This window comes from Vespula vulgaris, chromosome 15, assembly GCF_905475345.1.
Source record: "Vespula vulgaris chromosome 15, iyVesVulg1.1, whole genome shotgun sequence".
In the NCBI taxonomy this organism is placed as follows: domain Eukaryota; kingdom Metazoa; phylum Arthropoda; class Insecta; order Hymenoptera; family Vespidae; genus Vespula; species Vespula vulgaris.
In genome coordinates, this window is record NC_066600.1 from 3783188 (window position 1) to 3809737 (window position 26550).

General features: G+C 36.1%; 1 protein-coding gene across 3 annotated transcripts in view; it reads left to right on the forward strand.

Annotated features, from left to right (window-relative positions):
* LOC127069424 (opioid-binding protein/cell adhesion molecule homolog) overlaps positions 1-26550 on the forward strand; it is a 57041-nt gene that overhangs the window by 16732 nt on the left and 13759 nt on the right. For all 3 annotated transcript variants that reach the window (XM_051006447.1, XM_051006445.1, XM_051006446.1), the window contains 2 exons: positions 6670-6767; positions 23906-24113. In XM_051006447.1, coding sequence (XP_050862404.1) covers positions 6670-6767; positions 23906-24113 — 306 coding nt within the window. The remainder of the gene's footprint in view (positions 1-6669; positions 6768-23905; positions 24114-26550) is intronic.

Genomic DNA, 26550 nt, shown 5'->3' on the forward strand with positions numbered 1-26550 from the left:
CCGATGTTAATTAGTCCGGGGGCCACGGTCCGAGCGTATTCTTAGAACGTTATAGATTATGGTTACGACGTCTATCAGACTCATTGGGGGAACAATGCCAAACGACGTGACGACGTTGACATACTTTTTCACCAAAACGTCACTCTAAACACGCGATTCACTCTTCTTTATTCTTTCTCTCTCTCTTTCTCTCTTATTCGATATTTTATATTTCTTTTTTACGTTTTCTTTCTATGAGAATATAATGTACATACATAGGTTGTCCTAAAGATACATGAGATTCGTGTGCATTCTCCCGACGATGATCTCGAACAAAACCCTTCCCGAATGCTAGTAACTATTCAACTCGAAGTGTAAGCTTGATGAATGTAACATATGTGAATGTAACGCACGTATCTATGTATGTGAGAGTAATATCGAAGACATTTTCCAATCTATTGCGGGTTTCTTTTTTTTATCCTATTATCAATCTGATCGAGAAGTAACGTCGATATCTTCGAGTTATATTTATTACTTTCATATACTTATTTTGAAAGTAATATTGAATAAATATTAACCAATATTACAAGTTTACAAAATAATGTATTAATTTCCGGCACTCTGATATCTTTCTTATTGAAAATTATATCGCACTTAATAAATCGTGTTATATTATTTACATATTTAGATATGAAGAATATTGAAAATATATATTGGCTTATAAGATATGTATGGGTGTAAGAAAAGAAAAAAATAGGAAAGGAAAAACAAAATCATAAAAATCTTGACGATCTCTTTCGTAATTGGGAAGTTTACAAAGTTTCCTTAATTACGATTAATGCAAAATCCTTCGGCCGTAACAGGATGAATCGATAGCTTCTTCGCCGAAGTCGAAGCACTTCGTAGTTCGATCGACGAAGCTGTCGAGTATCCTATCTCATAAATAATCGAGTTTAGGTTATCGGTATCGATCGCGAATTAAATCCTTACGCGGGAGTATTCGATTAAGGGTATGTCGCACGGTAAAGCGCACACTCGGAATTGCGATTCAAAGGGCATAGCTTTATAGCACATTGCGATTCGTACAATCAAATGTCTTGAGGTTTGCGCGGTATTCACTCTCATTCTCCTCTTCCTCTCTCTTTCCCTCCCACCCTTATTCTCTATCTATTATCCTTCTCGCTCTTCTCGAAGCTCCTTTTAGAAGAGACCCTCAATCCTTGTAGATGTGAAACGGTATCAAAGCAAGAATTCGTATTCGGCATCGTTAGCCGATGTAGTTCGGATATTTGCTGTTCGTCCTTATCTCACGATACGTTCATAACTTTACCATCGAATTTATTGTCTCGAACTTTGTTGTTGTTTGTCGAAATATATCGACATACTGAAAAGAATTCCCATTCTATTTCCCTCTAACTATTGAATTGAATTACAATGGATTCATTATCTTTTGTTATATTCTTTAAAAATGAAAAATATTGATTAACGCAGATGTATAATTGATTAAAAAATAAAATATTATGAATGGAAATAAAAAGCTTTGGATAAATTAATGAATCGTAAAAAAATTCAATAATATTAATAATAGTGGGAATTCAAATAATATATTATTATAAGTTGAATCTTCGTAACGAGTTAACTCATCCTCCTCTTTGGTTAACAGGTGTTCCTGTAACTAATACAAAAAATAACGATCAAATGGGTCGTTCAGTTGAATTTTCCAAATCAAGGCCGACACTTTCGGCGATTCAAATTTATCCAAGCGTACACGTCGCCTACCGATAGATTTTGGTGCACTCGTTGTAATTTGGTCGTCTCTGAAGCGACATAGCGTACGGTTATGTATAGAATTTGCACTCGTTTTATCGACGCCGATTGTTTTATATTTGATGAAAGTTGTCTATTGATTTTTTTATATTTTATTTTTTATGTTATCACGAGTATTCACTTTGATTCGATAAATATAATAAAAAAAGCAGAAAATACTTTTTAGAAAATACTTTTTAGAATTTTTTTAGAAATATTTTTGTTGCATTTAATTAATAACTTCTTTTTTAATTCGTATGTTATTAATTTAATGTTGTCGCACGCTTTATCTGGTATCCACGATTGAAGGAAAACAAGAAATACTATCGGGTGCTGCTGACGATACATTAATTAGTCCACAAATGATGGTTACAGTAACCTTCCTAACCGTTTCCATCACGTAGTATAAACATTAAACATAAAATTCATTTGCTAGATTGGAATTCTTTTGTCTAATTTCAGAAAAGTACATATGTACACATTACTATTCCAAGCACGAACCGAGTACTTTCTACGTTATCGCTGAATGAGGATCGTGATTCGAGAAATTAAACGGAAAGTTTTCATAAATGTAATAATAAAATAATTAAACGTACTAAAACGTACTCGATAGTATATAATTTTCTTTCCTGAATCGGTGAAAATTTCATGAACTTAAAGAGATATATCAGTTTGTTGGAACCAAAAAAATAAGTGACATTTAGCTTCCCTAGCACGTTTACGTCGTAATCGTGTGACGGAAAAATCGAGTTTAAAAACGGTATCTTGCATGTAAGGAGAGATCAATTCAGTCGGTTTCACCACCTTCTCGATCGAATCTTCGAATATAAGAAAGTATAGTTACCTTAGAGGAAAGGTGCTAGTTCATATGATCTCGCGTTCCTTTTATCAAAAACCTCGTGCGGCACATTTTTATCACTCGTAATCAAGCTGCCACGATATATGAATTACGCGAAAAATATTGTGTCGCATGAGTAGCACGGAAGGAGCGTTGGCTTACAGAGAACTCGTGCATAATAATCGACGCTAATTATAACACGATATCGTGTGTCTCGTTAAAAAAAAAAAAAAAGAAAAAGAAAAAGAAAGAAAAAGAAAGAGAAAAAGAAAGGAAATACGTGCGTCATGATTTTTTCTTTTTTTTTTTTATATAAACTTTTGTCATCTACGAGAAGAAGGAAAATTGAACGAAGAAAAATGTAGATTATCCAAAAATCCTGAAATCTTTCAAATTCCCTGATCCTAATTCTAATTCAACGACGGAAACGTTCTCAAATGAATGTATCAGTGGAAGCAAGGGGAGCTAGCAATCTTTTAACGAAACGACGAAAGAATGATAGATAGTATCGCCTATAGGCTCGGGAGTTCGTTTCTCAGAGAAGAGAAGAACGTTCTTTTAGGATGAACGTGACGACGCGTCAAGGATTGATGGTTTCTTCAGGATATCGTACTATCTATTCTTTCCAAGGAAGGACGACGTTGCTCGTCGACTTTCTAAGATGAATTTCATTGCATCTCGTAATCTTCTTCTCGTAATCTTCTTCTCGTAATCTTCTCTGCATTTCTTCGAATTAGTTCCTTCATCTCGACAGAAAATTCACCAGCAATTTCTTACATATTTCATGATCGCAATTATGGAAACGCAAACTCGTTTAGCCGGTCATCGAAGAGATCAATATCGATCCCTAGATCCAAGGATGAAATCGTTACGTTTATTTTCAGATGGAATCCGCCTCCATCAATGATAATACCTGAACGTGCTGGGATTCGAAACTCGTTTTGGGTTTCGTCCTTCGATACTTTCTTCTCTGTCCTTTTCTGCATCCACCTTGTGCTCGTCCTTTTCTCTCTTTCTCTCTCTCTCTCTCTCTATCTATCTCTCTATCGCTCTTTCTCTCTCCCTCTTCCTCTCTCTTTCTCTCTCTCTCTCTTTCTATTTCTCTCGTCTCCGATCTTTCTATTTCCTTTTGTCGGATTTACATAGACTTCGGGAGGTCAAGCGGGAGATTAGAAACATGGCTTCAAGTCTTTCTGCTATACGTAGGTATATTTATTAAATATTCAAATCCTCGAACATCGGCGACCATAATCGCGAAATGATTAAAACCATCACGATAATCGTCGATGATCATATAATCTTCGAAATTCTGCTATTTCCAAGTTTATTTCGAAATCCGATTGTTCTTGTAAATAAGATAAACTAAATGGTAAAGCGAATCGCTTTGTTTTTCGATTTACTTATTTAACGATTAGTATCACAGACTCCAAAGGGATTTTCTTTCGTAAAAGATAAAGTCCAGTCGTCCCAAAGAAACTCTATCTTTCTTTCTTTCTTTCTTTCTCGATGGAGAGCTTTCGGTTCAATTAAAACTGTACCTCGAGGTGTGCAATCTTAAACAGACCTCTTCGATCCCAAGGCTCGATTCTTTTCTTCTCGTGTTATCCTACTTTCGCGAGGGAATACGTTGTTTCACTGGAAAGTATCATGATATCATCGAAAGTACCTTTCTTTATTATTGCTTCATCCTATTTGATTGATTTTTCCTATTAAAATTAGAATTGCCAAATGCGTCAAAATATATCCAATTTATTTATAATCATCGAAATTATAATCATAATCGTTAACGTTGATCGAAAGCTATTATTACTTGTCGATTATTTCAAAACTCAAGAAATTAAAAATAGCAATGAACCAAGTGTTTTTGTTTTTTTCAAGTACCCGTTAGATCGACGAACTTTATCAGTATATGTTAGTTAACTTTAAATGTTAAAAATCTAAATTAGTATAAAGGAGAGAGCAGAAGAAAGAGAGAGAGAGAGAGAGAGAGAGAAAGAGAGACGGAGAAAGGGAGAGAGAAAGAAAATCATATTAATGGTACAAATTCATTAAATATACTTTTATCGAGAATCACTTCTTCCGTTAGAACAATCGAGTAAATGAGCTCGTAAATAATCTCTTTATCTTATTGACATGATTATAGTTATTATCGTTATTATCGAACGTAATGGTCAATGCACTGAATCCAATTCGTATTATGAAATAACGTTGACTTTTATCACTCGCTTAACCAAAATTTCTCTCGGGTCACTCTCACTTATACTCTCTCAACGTTTTCACGTATATGCTTCGAATACGTTGCGTGATAAATTTTATGGAAAGCGATGAAAGGAGTAGCGTCGAATTTGACGTTCCTCTCCACTTAAACGTTGATCGTTTGAACTTCCGCGGTCAAGCTTTTACGCGAACGGAACTTGCAGATTGGCAAACGGTGAATCGAAACCAGAGACCGCAGAAATATTTTTGCCGTATATGAGTAAGTTGGATCTTTGATGGACGAAATTGATATTGAATCGTCTAGCCGCATTCGTAGTAATTAATGACCCGATATACAATACTGGTAACGTTTGATGGATATTGAGAATAAATATGCCAGATTGTGTGTATAAAAATGACGTAGGAAAGATTTCTAAAGGGCGAAAAATAAAGAAACAAAAAAAAGAAAAACAAGAAAAAAAAGAAAAAAGACGAATCTCAATGTTTTCATGTTATGAAAAATATCACCATTGATTGATCTATCTCGAATTAAAAATAGATCGGGACGAAAAAAAATTTTTTTAATTATTAAACAAACTAGAATAGGATAATAGTCTCAAGTCTAGACATTGATTTTCGACTGGAACAAAACTATATTTGTTGTCTTCAAAATTCTTTCGTTCTTTTAGAAACGTTAAAAACACCTTTATACGTAATAATTGTCTTTAATATCCTTTAAGAGTTCCAGACCTTTATGAGTAATTATTCAAAAACGAAGAATTAATGAGATAAATTTCATTTCATTTCTCATTTCATTTCATTTATGACATAACTCATACACAAATAAATAAATACTATCGTCTCTTTTGTAGAAGAATATTCGGTTGACGGTCTATAACAGTTTTGGAAACAGAGAATAGCCTTCTTGTTAGAGTAATGAAAATAAAATACGTCCCCTTTCGAATAGAACCTTCTGCGAAAAGATGTAACAGCGAAGAAGACACGAGAAACAGCTTAGTATGATTGCAACTCCATGCTGTTTGTCAGATAATTTGTCGGAGGAAGTAGCTCTAACTTTGCAAAAGCGACAGCCAGCGAGATAAATGTGTCTTGAGATGTGGCTGACGCTTAATTAACATCGACGTTATTACCGCCAACTATCCTACTGGATCCAGTGTTTCTCATCTCTTTCTCTCTCTTTCTCTCTCTCTCTCTCTCTCTTACTCTCTTTTTATCTGCCTCTCTCTCTCTTTCTCTTTTATCTCTACCTCTCTCTCTCTCTCTCTCGCTTACTCTTGACATCCCCCGATATTCTTCTCTCTCTCTCTCTCTCCCTTCCTTTCCATTACCACGAAGCGAACACCGAAGAGCCTTCGTTCCGAGCGATAATTTAACGCGATTCTCGGAGATCGGTGCGAGATAAGGATTTTGCTCGAGTAATATAAAGAAGCCCGGCTTAGTCTCCGCGCTTGACCCGTTTACGTTAACTCGCCCTATTCACCACCGCACGCCTGGAGTACTTTGCAAACTTTCACACGCTCGTAGGTGGGCTATAAGTATGTACTAGTAAGTAAGACCGTAAGTAAGTAAGTAAGTAAGTAAGTAAGTAAGTAAGTAAGTAAGTAAGCAAGCAAGGAAGCGAATAAGTAAGTAAAAGTAAGTAAGTGAGAGAAGCGAATCGAGTAGGTAGAGCAAAAGAAATACGTATAACGTATAACAGCTTAATGTAACATACGGTGATACTTTTTTATCCGATTCTATCCTCCTCTTTCCTCTATCCTCCCTATCCCACCTCATTCCTCCTTGTTTGCGTTACCCGTACTTACAAAGATGTCTCGACTCTGTTACAGAATTACCCAGATTCGGAAAACCACTGAACAATCTCACCATCTCCGTCGGTCGTGAGGCCATCTTCACCTGCATCGTGGAGAATCTCGGTCCGTACAAGGTGAGCCGCATGAATTTCGCGGTAACTCACGCGCGTTTACCGATTAATTAATGTCAACCGCACATAATTATAATCGAGCGTCTCGTTAAGCGTACCCGTATTACCGCCGGCATAACTTTTGGAAAGTAAAAAAAGACGAAGAAAAAAAAATTTATTACACGCGTTCAAAGTCCAACGTAAAATGCAATTAACGTCGTTACTAATTTTGTTGTTTTTTCTTCTTTTTTCTTCTCTTTTCTTTTTTTTTTATTATTATTTTTCTAATTCCGCTCTATATTTTCTTTTTCTGTCCCCTCCTCTCTATCGTTTCCTCGTTTACGATTAAGATCATAATCGCTATTTCGTATTCGTGGCCGATTGGCTTCACTCGATTTGGCGTATTTCTTCGTGAACGATGAACGGTATCGATCGAGGTTTCCATTAGAAATCTTCTTGAGTGCGATAATAGCCTCTCAACTTTCCCGCTTTTCTCGCGCGAATTCTCACCTTGAATCGTTCGCCGGCATTATCGCGCGTAATTCAAAAACAGAAAAGTTCCATGGGAGTTGGAGAAAGGATGGAAGGTAGAAGAGAAAGAGGTGAAGAAGGAAGAAGGAAGAAGAGGGGGAAGAGGAAGAGGCGATGGAGATGGAGGAGATGGAGGAGGTGGAGGAGGAGGACGAGGAAAACGAGAGCTAACGAACGGTGCAAATAAATTCCGAGTTGGAGCGGTTCGGCACGGATCGAACTGCGTATCTCGGCAGCTCCATTTAAGTAGAAATAAAATCCCACGGGGTGTGAGTTCAGCAGTTTGTTAAGCGGCTCTCTTTCCCCTTTTCTCTCTCTCTCTCTTTTTCTCGCTGTCTCGTTACTAGGAGCATACCATTCGTCGTCCTCCTCTTTCCTTTCACTCGCCTACTATCCGAGCTGGCCAACCAACCCCTCCTATCCTCTTGGAAAAGAGCGTTTCCTTTTCGACGAATCTCCAGCACACTTTTTAAACGGCTCTTCCTCATCTTCCTCGAACCACTAACATTAAAGGCATGGTTTCGAGGTCTTCGAGACATCTTTGTAAAAACTGCGAACTTTAAAAGAAAAAATGGAAAACAAAAAATTATCACCAGCGGATGACTCTCATAGTTCTCCCACGATTTACTTACGCACGTATGAATTCATCCCTATTCGATGACATGTCGACGGAAATGAAAATGTCGAGTTTCGATTCACATCGGCATTATTTTACGGAAAAGTTCTTTCTCTCGCCTTGTAACCGGATAATCGATGGGGTTCGATATGTAGGTCGGGGATTGAAACGACCGCTTGTTTACCTTCGATCTCTCTGCTTTTTTGTCTTCTCCCTTTTGTTTTCAACGTGCTTTGCGATAAAACAATTCGATTGCTTTATCTTTACATTTAATTAAAATCCACCGCGTACTGATCGATTATTCGCTTTCGAGATGCGAATACTCGTGTAAGTTTGTTTACACGGACGATATTCGACGATATGTGGTATACGTGTGGAATAATAATTAGATTCGGTAATGATCTAGTTGTAGTAAAAACTAAACTGGCGTAATTGAACCTGGTTAAAAGTGATTTCAGTCAAAGTATTTTGGCTACATTTGCAATTTTATTTGTTCGTAGTTCGAGACACTAATTCATTTACCAACGACAGGATATCATCCAGCTACGGTGATATCGTTTCAAACTGATTTAAAGTTAGTTAGTAGTTCTTAGAATAATGCATATTCGACGAGCTTACTCGATATTCATGACGTGTAATAGGGTTTCTTGCTCTCAATTGTGTCCCATCTAATCGAAAATAAATAATTATTATCCTCGTAAATGTAATAAAAGAAACGATTGAATCTAACTTTGGGTCAGATATTAAAAGATTAATAAATGTAGATATATCGATTAATTTAGAAGTGTCAAGTAGAAGTAACAAAAAGTATATTTTTACTTATTTGTTATTATTAATTTCTTTTTTAAATAACTCATTATAGCGAAAAAATATTACATTTTGAAAGTCTAGATTTCTTTTACGTTCGCAGAAAGTACGCTCAAAGAATATAGTGGAAAATCTGGGCGTCGGAACGAAGCAGTTTATATATTACATCGAGTTGAGGGGAAATTTTAAAATTTCATTAAACAGTCGAAATTACTTCCTCCGGAAGCTGCGCGCAAAAACGGCGGAGGTCTCGCCGAACCCCCGGACGACTTCGCCCTTGGTTGCAAGTATTTTTACGGCTTTAAACCTAATTGAAGCGGGGACCCGAAAATTTATCGAGGATTGTAGAGATCAACGTTTGAACGAGTTCTCCCTTCTGCTTCGCTCTTAAAAATTATTCTTGCTCTCTTCTTATTGTTAGCTTTTTAAAAGCTCGCCGTTTATTTGTTCTTTTTCTCCTTCGCTTTTTTTTTATCTCTTTTCTCTTTTTTCTCTGTTTCTTTTGCTTAAGAAGCGACGAACCAGCAAACTCTTTTAGTCATATCGAAAGAAGCATCGAATTCTTCTTTAGCAGGAAGAAAATTGTCCACAATTTGATTATCGTCGGAATCATACTAGTGCAAATAATAATAATCCGAATCGTTTATTGTAAAAGTAACGTAGGTTTAGTCTCGAGAAAATCGATAATGCGGTTGCTATGGTTATAAATTGACGTGAAGTTTTTGAGTAAAATTAAATAAATTTTATCGACCGTACCTAAATTCTCGCGGTTTCCAGAGTAGACAGCGACGAGCTCGCCACTTAATTTGATTTCCATTTTCGGTGGCGATTTTCAAGCTTCGTACTTACAAAGTAACGCGATAACGATGCGATTTTGCTTAAAGCGTAAAAAAGAATTATCTAATTGTAATTAAAATAGAAATGACATACACGTAATTACATTTTTCTTTTTCCATTTTATATCTTTTATTAAACGAATCCATCGAGAAATTTATTTTTTTGCGATGGATACCGATCGTGATACATTACGTTTGCATTAAACACGTTATTTATTCATATTGGCAGAACGTCCATAAGGTCTAACGCTATCGTTTGCAACTGCCCGATCAGATTATGAGTTTGATCTCGCAAAAGTCAAACGTGTCTGCCAAATAGTCGTATCTCGATTCCGGGCTTTTCTTCTCTTTTCCTCCTGTTTACTTTTCCGTGCTTATTAGATCGACAGCGAAGTCTAATTTAATTTTCGTTAGTGAAAGATATCCCGAAATTAATTTTGTCTATTTCATCTGTTGAAGTTATCATTTCGGAAATCTTTCTAGGAAAAAATGAACAATAATTGTGCTTGTTAAAATACTATTAATGAACTGGAGATTTAATTATTAGATATCTGTGCTTTCAAGTTGATAAACATTTGAGAATAAAGACGAATTAAAAGAGAGAGAGAGAGAGAGAGAGAGAGAGAGAGAGAGAGAGAGAGACAGACAGAGAGACAGAGAATGGAATAGGCTAGCTTCACTTGCATTCTCTGATAGCACCAGCAAACAAAGCAACGTATTAATTATTCGTAATATTCGCGGTCGACTCCAACATGGTAGACAGCTGTTATTCTAGAAGGAACCTAAGTGCTAGTAGTAGTAGCTGTTTAGTCAAGGACCAAAGGAAAGGAGAGAACCTGTAGGCTAAGATTTCGTTCTATGTGAAGGACGAAAAGCACCTTTCCTTTCCTTTACATAGTATTTAGAAGACGATTAAACAAAGAAATCTGATATTTCTAATCAAATAACGTCACGAAATATATAAATATTTTTTTATCGAATTTATTTAGGAATCTAAAAAGAAAATTACGAAAACTCGTTTATTATATTTTGATACGAGAAAATAAAGATTAAATTCGCACTTGTCTACGAAATTGTTCTTCTTTTTTTTGTCCGATTATATTCATTTCGTTCAGTTGTCCATAACGTTTTCTATGTGTAAGCACTTTTAACGCTGGTTATGCCGAACGCGTTTCTAGTTATACTGATGAAGCGACGAGAATCGATCTAAAATACGCGCTAGATACAACTCCTTTTTTTACCTTTCTCGAAGCTGGAGAATACATGGAGAATTTCCGTTTCAATTTCATTCGGGCAACAGTACCCAAAGCTCTCTCTCGCGTGTATTACGATGTCGGTAGATGCGGAAGCAGCAGAAGAGATGCTGGCGGATACTCGCAACCGGCCGAGAGATGCTGCTTGTAATCTAGGAACCGAGAACCGTGAGAATCGAAAGGTGAAGATGAAGCTTGTGCTAGGAGGAAGGAGAGAAAAGGATGGAAAAGGATAGAAAAGGAGAGAAGGGGTAACGTTTCCTTCGTGCATATACCTATATACAGTTGCATATGTTTCTCGAAAGGTGGGACACTCGTGTATATATATATATATATATATATATATATATATATATATATATATTCTGTGAATCTAAGAAAGAAACTGAATACAAGTGAATGGACAAGAACAATCCGTTGGCGTGTGTATACATAAATTCAAAGAAAAATGGAGATTTCTTTTTACCATTATTTATATCTATCTCTCTTTTAGACGTCCTATACATGCTTTAGACAAATTCGTAACTTGTTTTAAGAAAGCGTGCCACGAATTTGAACGAACGAGAATGCAGCATTATTTCTCTTTCTCTTTCTACCTATCTCTCTCTCTCTCTCTCTCTATCACGTGCGCTTGCGCGCCAATCGCGCGGCTTAATTGGACTTTATCACGTCAAACGATTCGGCTCGGCCAAATTACTTCACGGTTGTTTAGTTTCGGATCGCGTGAATGGCCGATGAGCTCGCGGGTTGAGCTACCTCGTAGAGTTAGCTCGAGGAAATATTGGAAGGGGTGGGTTCATCTGGCAAACGAACGGCGCCAACGTCGTCGTTGAACTTCCTTGCTCGTAAAGGGCTTCCACGATGGAAGGAATTATATAGTATAGACTAAGGAGGGGGACAAAATACGCGATCCGTGCCGTTTCTTCTTCGTGGTGTAGGTATTGGCTAAACGTCGAAATAAATTTCTCTGCTCTTTCTGCTCTCCCTCTCTCTCTCACTCTCTCTCTCTCCCTTCCTCTCTTTTTCTCTATCTATTTCTCTCTCTCTCTCTCCCTCCCTCCCACTCTGTCTCTCTATCTACTTCTCTCTCTCTTTCTCCTTTTTAGTCTCTCTATCTCTTTTCCTCTTTCTTTCTTTCTCCTTCTCGTTCTTAGTCTCTCTGGCTGTTTTTCTCTCTCTTTTCGTCTTGCTGTCTATTTCTCTATAGCAATTTCATTTTATATTTACTCGATTCTTTGCTTTATTTATTATTTATTATTGAATATAAATGGCACTTAATAAAAAATATATTGGGTAGATTTATAAATGAGTATAGTTTTATTCTAATAAATTCTTTACTTATAACGAGACTTATTTATCAATCGATTCAATACAAAGTAAATGAGAAACGAGTAAGATATTTTCTACGTTAATGATCGTTTTAAATAATTAGATACGATTGATGTATTTTTTTCATGTTTATAACGTTTAGTTTTACTGACTACTTTTAATAAACTTGATGGAGAATTCAACCATGCGATTTTATTTTACGTTTCTATGTTTTTGTAAAAGTAAATTTGTTGGAGAGTATATATTTATTTTACGTAGATATTATAATTAAATCAATATTTTTTTGTAAACTGTATCACAAATATTTCAGAGAAAACATTTTTATTATTTATCAAATATACATTGCTTATTCATTATTATTTTATGCTGAATCATTAAAATATGTTACAATAAATATAAATTCTTTTTTCAATCATATTATTTTTACTCGTAAATGTATTGCCTTTAAAAGAGAGAAATAAAAATTAATAAACTTAATAAAAGTAATGATTGAACTTATAATAATAGATATTTTAAATACTGAACTACAATTTCCAATATTAATATATCTAAAGATTTGTAGTCAGTAAAAAATATAATATAAAATATCAGAAATTACAGAATTTTGACAAATTTATATAATATATAATACATATATATATTAAGATATATATCTTTTTTTTTAACTAGTGTAGAATACTAATATAGTGCATAGTAATAATATAGTCAGACAAAAATCATTTCTCTTTTCTTTATTCTCTATTTCTTCATTTATTTCTACTTCATTCCTGCCATTCAATCTTCAAACTTTATCCTCATTTTCTAGTCCATCTAAATCCTGTTCCTTTATCTTTGTGGACACGATTGACTTCTCGATTGTAGAGAGTTTGTTAATTCCTTCGTAAATACGGCACCACCAAAGTGCGCTTTACAAACATCGCCGGAGAGTAATGTTGTTGTTTCGGCCAACTAAAATATTCATCACTCTCTGGTATGCTATTGACGCGGTTGCCAACGATGCCAAGGGGTGGTAAAGGGTGGAGAAGTGTGAGAGAAGTCGAGAAACGTGCTAACATATACACGATGGCGATCTCCTAGATCCTCCCGCATTTTATGAGACGCCATATTATTTCTAGTATTCTACCGGATACAACGAAAAGGTCGAATCGAGAAGATTGTATAACGAAGTGACTTGCAAACTCTCCTTACGAATATATACATACATACATGCATACATATATATTTTATCTTTTTTAAAGAGACATTTATAAATAAGGAGAAATTAGGTTAATGTGAAAGATGTTATAAGTGAAGCTATAATAATACGTTACAAATAAATACCCAAGCTGATTATAAGAGTTCGAGACAAACGTTGTTTCGCATTAAAAACGTCGATAACTTGGAAACCGCAGGAGTTAAAAAGTCGGTTAAACGAGGAAAGTTACGTGGATTCAGTCGGGCAAGCTTAATAGTCTTTTCCACTTCTTTCCTTGAAGAAAAAAAAAGGAAGAAAAAATTAAGAAAAAAAAATAAATAAATAAAAGAAACAGAAAGAAGAAAAAAAGAAAGAAAAAGGGAAACGTGAAAAAATATAGAAAAAAATAAAACGAAACGAAGTCAATCGGGGCGTTCAGGAAAGTATAAATCTATCCGCAATTTCGTAAGCTATGCTGCTGAATAACGAGCATTATCCAGAAAGAACCAGCTCGTAGCATTTTACATTGAAAATACTTTGAAATTCCTTAAGTTTCTCCACCCGCCATTGTTGTTATTAGAGAAGGACGAGGAAAATGGTGGGAGTGGGAAAATGACGTGGATATTTTTAGAAGAGCTTTCAAAGAAAGAATGAGAGAAAGAAAGAGAGAGAGAGGAAGCGAAAGAGGAAGTGGTGGAGGGAGAGATAGGGAGAGAGAGAGAGAGAGAGAGAGGAAAAGGAAGAGAAAGAGGGAGAAGGAGAGTTTGGGAGAGAGAGAGAGAGAAAGGGTGGGAAAAAGGAGAGAGGGTGGCCCGTAAAATAAAAAATGACATTACATTATGTAATATCGCGGAACGTTACAAACGAGTTTCAAGCGAGACGATCATAGTGCACACCGTTGCAGGATATAATCAGCCGTTCTTGGGAGAAAGCGCTACGACCAAGTTCGAGGCAAAACGCATTCGCGTCGAGTATCGCCTGCGGCTTACTGCTACGAGTTTTCGCGTCATAAAACTTTGCAATTTTCCTGACGTTTCCAAACGAATGCGTTCCTCAATTTCGTTCTAAGGAGGATTAACGGTTCCGTTCGGGATTGCAGCGCGCAATAATTTACTCCTACTATTGGAACAGGAGGAGGATAGGGATAGGCGGGTACATAGAAAAGGTGGTAAGAGACGATAGTAAGAGAGAAAGAGAGAGAAAGAGAAAGAGAGAGACAGATAGGGACAGATGAAAAGAAGAGAGAGAGAGAAAGAGAGAGAGAGAGAGGGACATCAACTTGTTAGAAACGATCGATACAGAGAGAGTTAAATGACTGCAAATTATTCCTGTATTCTATACCTTCCTCCAACTGTATTTCCCTTTTCTACAAACGATGGCTATTAGAGTAAGGAAATAACGATCTTCTAATGTAAAATCAAATGTCATGATTTTGAATTCCATCAACGATCTCCCTTACGTATCACGGATATTATGAAAATCGAATTTAATCGTTTCGTATGTATAAAAGGGATTCTATTAAAGTGAATAATATTAAAACGAGTTGGACGTTAACGACGGTGAAATAGAAGGTATTACTATGGCATTTTCGTAAACTCTTTTGATGCTAGGACGGAGCTCTTGGATGACATTTTGTAAGGGATAATGGCAAGAGGAAGAGAGGGAGAAAGAGAGAAAGAGATTTAGAATAATGCAAAATGTCATTGTCGCGACACGTACTCCGATTCTCCTTCCTTCCTTTGTGAATTTTCTCAGGAAAGTGGCGAAACTAATGCGCTTATGAGGAAAAAAGAAAGAAAATAAACGGCAGGAATGGTAAAGGTAATATCAGCGATTTTGTAATTTTGTGGGTAAATCTCTTTTCGAAGAAGAAAAGAGAAAACTATGTATGTACATACATGCAAAAAAAAAAACACGCGACAAAGTATTTATGTATGTATGCATGTATGTATGTATGTATATATACCTATGTACATATATACAAGTTACTTCAAGCGGAAGATTCGAGCGTGTACGCTTTTAAATCTGATAAAGTAGCGTTTTTACGGCCTTAGAAAAAATTATGGCCGAGCTAAAGGACGTCTAACTCGCATGCACTTACGAAGATGACGAGGATCATGTTTCGAGGATACTAATGGCAATTACCTGGTGCTTTGTTAAAAGAATACTCTAACTGTACTTTTCTCCATGCTAGAGACAAATTAGGAAGAGCTGTAAAATGGTCCGAGTAACGACACGTTTTTCTACTTGCGCTTCATTAGTACCTCGAACATTTAAGCGACTAAATATTTCTACAAGTGCGTCTACCATTGAATTAAGGAAACGGTATTTCCGTAAAATCATGCTCGAAATTCGTTTCAATCTTTGTTTGACGTAATTAGATGAAGGAGATTATTAAATCATTATGATTGAAACGTTCTGGCTGAGAGGCTAATCGATTCAATGGAAAGCTCTTATTATATATTTCGTAACGAAGCGAGATTCAATTTTCAAATTAAATTCTGATTCTTAATTTAATCGAAACGCTTTGAAATATTTTTATTCACGAATTTGCAACTCGACGTTGTATTCATTTAAAATTTACTTTTTTTATTTATTTACTTTTATCCTTTCTTTTTTTCCTTCCTTTTTCCTTTCCTCTTTTTCTCTTTTTTTTTAGTTTTTTCTTTCTTTTTCTTCTTTTTCCTTTTTTCTTTTCGTTCTTTCTTTTTTTTTTTAATTTTTCCTTTATTTCACATACACTACTCAAAGACTTGCTTCTCGTTCATAATAGCTAGCAAGTATAGCTTCTCGACTTTGAAACAAGAAAAAAGTGTCAGTTACACCGGAATTCCATTAAAGCTTGCTTCGCAGAGCCTCCCAAGTCTCTCCTTTGAATTCACCAGTCGCAAATTGCTTACCTGCGGCGTTCGAACCCAGGAGTTTACGTCTCTGCCAAGATGGAATAAGCAATCGACATATTCTTACCATTAATACGGTTCCCCTTTGCTGGATATCGTCGCCTTACTCCAACGATCCCTCGATAACTCCCTCATTCTTCCTCTTGCTCTCTCTCTCTCTTTCTTTTTCTCTATCCTCTCTCTTTATCTCTTTCCTTTTCTGCAAGCCCCTTTCGACAACGACGTCTGCACTTAACGTGTATTTTTATCGTCACGATTTCACAAGAGAATATCGAACATTCGCATAAACATGTTTTCCTGAGTAATATAAAATAACTTTCAATAATACAAATGCACAGATAGGGTGACGTTGGTAGTAAATGTAGGAATAAAAGAAGGGGTGAATTCGTGCACGATAGTTGAAACGTACAAATCGTAAAGGTTTCTTCCTTTAATAGATGGTCGCTTTGATTTTGCCATCAAACATTCAGGAAAATTCCACGGTAGCTTTCATGATTCGTGCAAATCGGTTGGGTCGAAGACCGAACCGACGGCGGCGTCACCGAAATTATCGTCGCGAATTGAAGAGGACTTGGAAAGAAGGAAAGAAAGAAAGAAAAAAAGAGAGAAAAAAACTAAGACAGCAGACGAAAGTAGACGTAAGTATTAAGAGGGGTAATTTGAAGAGGAAGAAGAAAAAGGACAGAATGATGTAAGAATCGATGAAGGGAGTGTCGTGACGTTCGACGATTCAATCAACGCGGAACATTGTCGGTGTCAGGGACGAAGAGGAAGATGTCAGTCGTCGATGGTGGATATTTCTCGGCTGGAGATATGAAAAATGATGTCTGAGAAAGGTGGTATTGGTGTTGCTAGTAGGGAAGGGGAAAGGGTGGTGGTAGCAGCTACGGTAACGGCGTCGTACGAAGAAGCGAGGTACACCCTACCAGGAGAATGCTTTTCACTGTTGGGGAGCTTGACAGATATCTCGCTGCTATCCGACATGAGATGGTGAGGGAGGGACGTAGAGGTGAACGAGGGAGGGCTTGTGCGTCGCCAGAGGCCCGTGTAAAGCGCGTGTAAGCAAGCCGGTATTAGCTCGATGTCATCCACCGAGACAGTTGGATGGACGTATGAACGGAGTTGATGCGGATCTTTCCAACCCTCTTTTACGAAAGAATTCTATATTTTTCTTTTTCTTCTTTTTTTTTTGGCTTCAAGATATTACCAAACTGTAGAGAACAAAACTTCGAAAAGCTTGTAATTCTTGAAGAGGGATAATCCGGGCAAGATTCTCTCTTCTATTTCTTTTCTAACATTTGTCACTTTTACGGTGAAAGAAAGTAAAGAGAGTGGGAGAAAATGATCGATCGATCTATCGATCCATCGATCGACCGATCGAAAGGAAGAGTAAGTACCATGGCATGGATATCCGAATTGGATGATAGAAATCTGATTGAAGATTGATCGGATATGGTCAATTTGTTATTTCATCTATTCGGCTTGAAAATCTCGGTAAGTGATATAGAACGAGTATGATTGGCCGATATCTCTCTCTCTCTCTTTCTCAGAGTAAGTGAGTCCGAAGTTTAGTTGTTGTTCGCAGCAGGTTCGCAATTAAATCGCCGTCTGTTTACACGTTTAAATGTTTATAAACGGCTATTAGAACGGCGATTAACATACTCGATAGAGGTTATACATCTGCACGGCCACGCGAAAGACAAATTACCACGACAGGATTACACATGGCATTCGTTACGATGATTACCTTTGTAATTAGCTCGACTGTGGCTCGCTAGCGATTACAATTAACCGAGTTCTCTCTTGGTTTTGGTAAAGTCCGTTCAATTGAGTGTTGTTCGATTCGTTCATGCGATCGTACGTTGTTTTGCCGACGGCTGGAACGTTTCGCGGTGGTTGTAAAATGTTAGGGCAAAGAGAGCAGGAGAGTGGAAAGCAAAGAGAAACGAAGAGAAAGAGAAGAGAGAGAGAGAGAGAGAAATAGAGAGGAAGAGAACTACCATGGACAATAATTATGTGGATTGCACCGGCGGGGCTAATTATCTCTCTGTACCACTTGCGTCGAACTCGTCCTCTATTTCGTCCTCTGTCCGTGGCAAACTTTGACGTTGCAGACAGGTGCTTATCTCAGCATCCTCTGATAACGCACTGAATTAACCTGTAACCTGGCCTTCGACCTGACTTAAGATAGACCGCTCTCTCGAACAGCTTGAATAGACCGAACTACGAGATTCGCATTATCCTTCTCATTCTTTTCGTTCTAATTTTCATCGTTATTGCCTTTGTTAAAGTCAACAAAATGGAACATTCGCAAATAGGAATTTCTGAACGAATTTCTTTCCGGTAAGAAAAAGAGAGATTGCACGTTCGCAAGATGATTAATAAATCTTTCTCTTTCCTTTCTCTTCTTTGAAATTTCTTTCTTATAGATTTAACTATCGGTATAAAGACATTATTTCTCATGATACTGAAACCTGTGGTTTTCGTGATTCGATGTTATCGATTACATACGATAACTAATTAGAAGCACCAAAGCGATGGAATTGGTGTTATTGGTAAATCTGCACGTGTCTAACCGATCGTATTCACTTGAGTAAACGCTGCATCCAACGAATACCATTACTGTTCAAATACTGACCTCTGTAACTGTTGGGGTAAACCACCTCTTTTATCATACATCCATTTAATCAACAAAAGATATTGTAAATTATATTTTCGTCGGTACTTGTATGTATATATAGAATTTCTAACAAGTGATAGATTAGGAATATTCAGATATTTTTTTCGTATCGATCGTACAAAATTAGAAAATAAATTCACGAAATCTCTTTATCTATTCAGGATTTCAAATCATATGATTTAATTATTGTACTGATATATTCCTTACGTTCGAGCAAAGTAAAATTCTATGATCTTGTTTTGTGTATTTTTATCTTAATTATTTTTATGATATTTATAAGAATCGCACATATATTTATACAACAATATTTATAAAATGCATGTAACCGTCTTTTATAAAATTAATCGATCGGATATTTGCATATATATAAAACACTTATCTTATATTTTGTATCACGAGTATAATCAAATATTGCTTTTTATTTAATGATCGATATACTTCATATAACACATTGATTTCTTAATATTTTATCAAAAATTTGAAGCTCATTGTTTTATCTATAGAATGTTATTCAAGATAAAATGATATATGAATGCTTTCGTGACTGAATATTACATTTGTGATTGATACATTCAGAGTATATTACAGTTTCTCGTGAGATATAACCATCTAATATATTCCTCTATACATCTAAATATAAATCTTTAAAGCGAGTATTGACAGTCGAACTAGAGTCATCTATTCTACGTAAATCTTTTCCAAATAGATGAGGCAGCAATTCTCAAAATTAGGCCCACGATAGTTCCTCTAGCAAGATTCGAAAGCGGGAACATCGATCAGTGTCTCAGTGGTTTTCGAACTATCCACAATTACTCACAATTCAGTTCCTGATCTGACCATCGGGTCGGTTCCAAGTGCGTTCACGTTTTCCCGCTGATTAGTCTCGAAGATAATTACGGTGCACGCGAACTAGATAGGGCGAAGAAAAAAGAACATGGGGAAAAGAGGGGAGAGAAATGTAAAGAGAGAGAAAGAGAGAGAGAAAGAGAGAGAGAGAGAGAGAGAGAGAGAGAGATAGGGTGAGAGTAGGCGAGACTATCGCGAAGGTACGAGACGGTATTCAAGCCGGAGGGAAGTTTTGCGAGTCATTTTTCACCACACCGGCCCGAAAACGGGAAATATTCGTGGTTCGAGAGGGTAGTTCGTTGAATCAAAGAGAACTATCCAACCTAAACTTTTCCGTATCTCTGAAACATGCATCTTATACGATCGAGAGAAACTACTATAGGATGTTGTTGTGAAACAATACAGATTTCTATAAATCTTTCTCTCCAATTAAAAGGAACAAGTGTGTAACTATTGAGAGAACAATTACTCGTACAAAATTATTCTACAAATTTTCTCTCGAATATTATTGTGCAATTATTAGTTCTTTTTTCTCTTTTTTTTTCTTTTTTTCTTTTTAACTATCTCATTATCATACGACGTTATTCAAATTAATAATGCTCTCGTATGAAATAAAAATGATTTGGATTCTAATTAAGCTCTAATAATTATCGACGTTTCAGAGAAGAACGAAAACCTTTATTTGTTAAGCGAGAATGAAGCGTTTTGATTCTAACCGGAAGCGTGTCAACGACAATTACGTCGTTTTTCGAATCACTCGTAAATCGAAATACGTGTGGTCGACTTGTGGAGGAGTACTAGTGCTTCAGGGTATACGGACTTGAATAATTACTCCGATGGCAATTCAGAGTGTTCGCGTAGCGTCCACAAAGGAGGGCCTTCCCGCGTTTCTATTTCTCTTACACTCGTGCTAATGCGTGAAACGTATACACGCAAAAGACATATATATATATATATATATATATATATATATATATATCTGTCTATATATATATAAAGATATACATACATATATATACACATATATATATATATAAACATAAACGTAGTAGTAGTGTATAAGACGCACATGACTGCTGTATCAGCCACGAAAGCTTTTGCACTCTCGTCTTGCGCACACAATTTACAACCCACCTTCATCTCCCTCACAACTATTACTACTACTACTACTACTACTCTACCACCACTACTATTACTACTACTGTTACTTCTACTACTACTACTGTTACCGCCATCGTCTTTCTCTTTTCCTACTCCCTTAACTTCCCTTCGTTTCGCCTTCTCTCCTCATACTCAGTAGTTTCTTTCCAGCTTTCTTTCCCATCGTACTACCTTCCTATGCACCCAACTCCTCTTTCTATTTCTGTAGTGGAAAACGTAAAAATGTCTCCTTCTCTTATTCTCCCTCTGTCTTTCTCTTTCTCCTTCTTTTCTTCTTTCTCTCTCTTTCTCTGTTTTTTTGAGAACACTCACATACACTTACATATAAGTATGTTTGCGTATACGACGTTTATAGGTGGACAAAAAGGAAGGGATAGAAGTTGTGGAGAACGCGCTTTAAAGCGACGTCTATATAGGAAAGAAGGAAGTGAAAAAGAGAGGGGGAAGAAGGAGAAGGGAGAAGTAGAGAAGACGGTGTAACGTGGACGACGATGTCGAGTGTATTGCGGTTTTTGACGAAGGAGCTTTCTCGCAACGAAGGCGTTGGTAGTTTGATATAGTCGAGCTTGTCGACCACGTGGATACAATGCCTCGGGGATATGAGGATGTATATATGCGTGTATGAGAACGTAGAGAAAGACAAAGAGAGTTGTCGTCGATGAGCACAAAACTTCTCTTCTTCTTCATCGTGACTATGAAGAGCGGGACTCTGACGACGGCCATTTGTAAATCACACCGCGAAAGTACGTGAATTCTGTGGAGATTTCCTTTTTTAAAACGGCGAGAAAGAAAGAAATAAAGGAAGAGAGAGAGATAGAGGGAAAGAGAGAAAGAGAGAAGGAAGCGCATGCGCAGAAGACAAAGAAAAAGATGGCTTGATATAAGCCAGTCTCTAATACGTGTGCTCTTAAGAAAATATGTTTTCCTCGTTCGACGGTCTAAATCGTAACAATAAACACAAGGACTATGTTTGAGTTACGACGACGATGACGTTGGTATTCGCGTTGTTTTTCAAACACGTTATGCCATGGTATAACTCCGATGGACGTCTGAAAACGATGAAGAGTGAATAACGGCTAAAGCGAGGATTCGCTTTTCAGACATGCCGAGCAGGTGTCTTCTTTTCTTTATTCCTTTATCTCGATCTCTTTCATATATACTCCCACACCTTTCTCCGTCTTCCTCTTCCTCCTCCTTCTCCTCCTCCTCAACCGTCATCTCCTTTAGTAAATTTTCGAGAAAGAGTTTTGCGAGAAAAGCCGAAGCGCGTGAAGCTGCTCGGCATCTAGGTCGAGACAACTGTTATCCATTGGATCGTAAAATATTCGAGTTGGTTCTGCAGTTCATTGTTCCTTGCGTTGAACATATTATCAAACATGTTCCATTGTATCGTTTTCCGTTTATCATATTTATTTAAAATATATACTCTCGTCTATATTTTAAATCATATTATATCGATTTATCTCGGCCGGAATATCGTTCTACGATTATTAGTACATATGTATGACTTCAATTCAAAAACTGTGTATATATATATATATATATATATATATATATATATATATATATGCGTATATATGTATGTATATATATATGATTGTTTGGATAATTTATGTTGAATTATAATGTATGCAAATCGATTATATTTTATGTACATTATATAATGTATTAAATATATAAAATGTTCAAGGTGTTTTTATTATTTTATTATTTTTCGTTATCAATGAAAAAGTAGAAAGGGATCGAAATGTTTCTTTGTATCGCCTTCTACGTCATTGTTATTTAAAGAATGGTCGTTTATTTTATATTATTCGATAATTATTAAATCAGTTCGTATCGTCTGAAATATTTATTTAGGATTTATTTATTTATTTATCAGGAAAATATTATCAGAATTTGTAAGTCTGATTGCAAACATTTATATATATATATATATATATATATATATATATATATATATATACGCGCACACGTATGTAAACACACGCATTATGTATATTGTAGAATTATTTGAATTAATTAGAAGGGATGGAATTATGAGAGACATGAATCGATTATATTTTATTTATATTATTTATTATATTAAATATTCAAAGTGGTTTTGTCTGTAGCATTTCATTGTCCTCTCTTATTAATAACAAGATCGAAAGTATCTCGATATTTTTTTTATCTCGTCTTATGTGATACAATTATTTAAATAATTTTCCATTATTTAAAATCATATGACTATTACTCGTCTAAAATACCAACGATGTTTGCGTGATTATCAATTTTTATAAATCCGATTCCGAGGATTCATGTATGTATATATATATTATAGAATTATTTAAACCAACTGAAAAGATTCGGATTACAAGATATTTGAGTCAATTATATTTTATTACAGACAATCAATGCAATATTCGATACTCAACAGATTACTTGTCGCTTAGATCGGTTTACGCATGAAACCCACCCTCGCACATACACACGTTATATACGGATTTTACAATATTGCATTTAATTTTATTTGATCGCAAAACATGATATTTATTCACGCGATTAAAAGATAAACCAAAAAGGAATGAAGCAATCGAAAGTTTGTCTCTATAGAAAGTATCGCGCACTGTTACTACTATATTTCTCATTAAATCTTATTTACGACGCAAATCCGTTTTAGTATAAAATGTTATTAATTAATAACTAGCGTGAGGAGAGAAGAAGGAGAATTGAATAGAACGTCACGAAGCGAAACGAAAGCTGTATTAGTTTCGTAAAGTATTTCACCTCTCTTCTCATTGGTTGAAACTTAGAGTAAGAAACTTTGATTCTTGATAGGATAATGCCATGGAAAAGACGAACAGAAAAAAAAAGAGGAACTATAGCTCATGGCTGTTTTCAGACCGACTGACGTTTAGACAGTGCATAAACCCGTTACATATTCTACCTAGTTGCTTTGTAATAGACCTAGTCATTGCAAGATGTTGACTTGATAAAAATTGCATTAATTTTACTAACACCTATTACTCTCTTATCTTAACGTTTCATAGGTGGCATGGCTCCGAGTGGACACGCAGACAATACTGACGATAGCAAATCACGTTATCACGAAGAATCATCGAATCACTGTGACCCACAGCGGACATCGTACGTGGTCACTTCACATCAAAGACACGAAAGAAACTGACCGGGGTTGGTACATGTGCCAAGTCAACACTGATCCAATGTCCAGCATCACCGGATTCCTCGAAATAGTTGGTAAAATCAGACGTTTAATAAAATTGAAAACAATAATAATAGTAATAATAATAATAATATATAAAACAGTTTTACGAAATTACGCAGATAAATTTTTAACAATTTTAATACAGGAGAATGTATTGTTACGAAAACTTTTAAAGATGTTGGCGAATAAAAAGGAAAAAAATAGGAGAGAAAAGAAAAGAAAAGTAAAGGAAAGTAAAGAAAAGAAAAAAAAATATGTATATATATATATACACTAACTTTGAACAAGACAAGAACAGCGAAAGGGAAAATGTAAGGAAGTAAAGGCAAATTCAACGTTTTTGATGGGCCTTTTTGTGGTTGGGATCTTCAACGATTGTCCTGCGGTATACGTATCAGAGAGAACATCCTTCTTCCACGTAGCCATGCATCAACCGATCCTTCCTTCCAAACTTTCTTAGCAGTTGCTGCAACCCTTCTCCGTCGTTGCCGAGCCCAGGAACTTGTCAAACTCCAGTGAATACGACCCCATACCTTAAAGGTGTATCCTAGGCAACTTTGGAAATCCGTGATCTCCGCTCGTCGAGATACAGATGCAATATTTAACGCGATATTTGCATCGTCTCGTGAGAGATACTCGTTTCGATTTCTTTTGATTTCTTTCGATTTCTTTTTCTTCTTCTACTTCTTCTTCTTCTTCTTCTTCTTCTTCTACTTTTACTTCTATTTCTTTTTCTTTTTCCTCTTGGAAGCTTTCGACGAAAACGAAGGACAAACTTCCTCTATGAGTCCCAACGGAACTTTCTAACGACGATCTTCGAGTGGCTAGCAAAGATAAAGACACGTATCCGCAAAATCGGCAATGTTGTTCCTTCAGTATCCACCGGATACGTGCCGATGGAATGCAAATGTATGTAAAGTGTGCGGCTCGCGCCAAAACCTTCGCCGGTCGATTGTACTCTTAGTGGGCCATTAAACACCTCCTCGACGACTGCAACCTCCTTCCATCGGTCTCTCTTTCTCACTAGCCGACTTAATAACCAACCTCTTTACAGTTTTAAGAGATTCGTTCGAAAGTGTTCGATGAGTGTTTTCCAAATCTTTTTCTGTTATTTTTGTTATCGTATCCTTTCGAGTGTCTCTTTAAAATAAATCTGATTTAACGTGAAACTAATTATTTCGCTTTTTGTGCCATTATTATTATTATTATTAATATTATTATTATTTTTTTTTTATTACGTTTTCGTTTATTTTTAATTATTCGATGATATTATCTTAATGTAATTTTATCTTATTTTTGTATTTCTTTTTACTTAACCTTTTCTCGCTCTCTTCTTTTCTCTTTTTACTCTAACATATCGTTTATAAATTCTAAAAAGAAAATGGCCAATGTTTTTCACGAAATCGTGACGCGTAGCAGAGTGCTTAAACTTGGCAAATTTTAAAATCCGACTTTCATTTTTAATTCGTACTTTTTAACGAACGACTCGTACTTTCTGGGTCAACGGAAAAACTGAAGAATCTTAACGTTGACTTGCATTTCGCTTTTGAGAATCTTTACGAATTTCTTATACTTAAGTTTCCGTTGATTTCCCCATGCACTCTTTTCCAAGACCATTTAAAAGATTTTTGAGATAAAACTTTGCAAGAAATTTCACGGATACGCTTCAATTTAGTTCTTAATATATCGTTCAAAGTATCGTCCAAGCAACGAAAGAGGTGCCGAGGAACGTGTATAATCGTAAAGCTCGAGCTTATCTCGTAACAACAGCCATTAAATTTCTCCTTTATCGTACTGTAATATTACTTACAATTAGTCGACTAGCTTGTCGTTTGCATGAAATCACCTGTTTCGAAGTCTTTCTCTCTCTCTCTCTATCTCTATTTCTGTCTCTGTCTCTGTGTCTTTTTGATAGCACGATCGAATCGATCCTTCCCACATTTTGAGTCAGAACGAGAAAGCATCGTTCTTACGAGTTTCACCATTCGAAGATTTATCTTCGAGCATTCGAATGATCTCCCTTCTTTTATTACAAGGAAGAACGTCTTGTACGTTATCCAGGAATTTCACAGTCTATCATTCTCAAAGCATTTAAAAGAACCGAGTGTCCTTCTTCTTAGGCAAACGTAATTCTTCTTTTCCGATCGATTATCCAAAAAAGAAAACGATTCGTCTTCTTCTTATCTCGAAGCTCCGTTGTCGTCATTGTCGTCGTTCGTCGTGGTCCCTTTTATCGTCTTACGATAACAAAAGTATTAAAGATAGTTTTCATTTATCGTAGAACCATCTCCTAGCAAGCATCAGAGACATACGTAGAAAATATAATAGAAAGGAAAAAAAAAGATAAAGATAAAGAGAATAGGTAGTGTACGGGTTCGCGAGCCCGCACGAAATAATAAATCCGTAGCAATTGTTTTCCCGTATCAATAAATATACTATCTGCGGATATGTCGGTTTTTTTTTCAACCG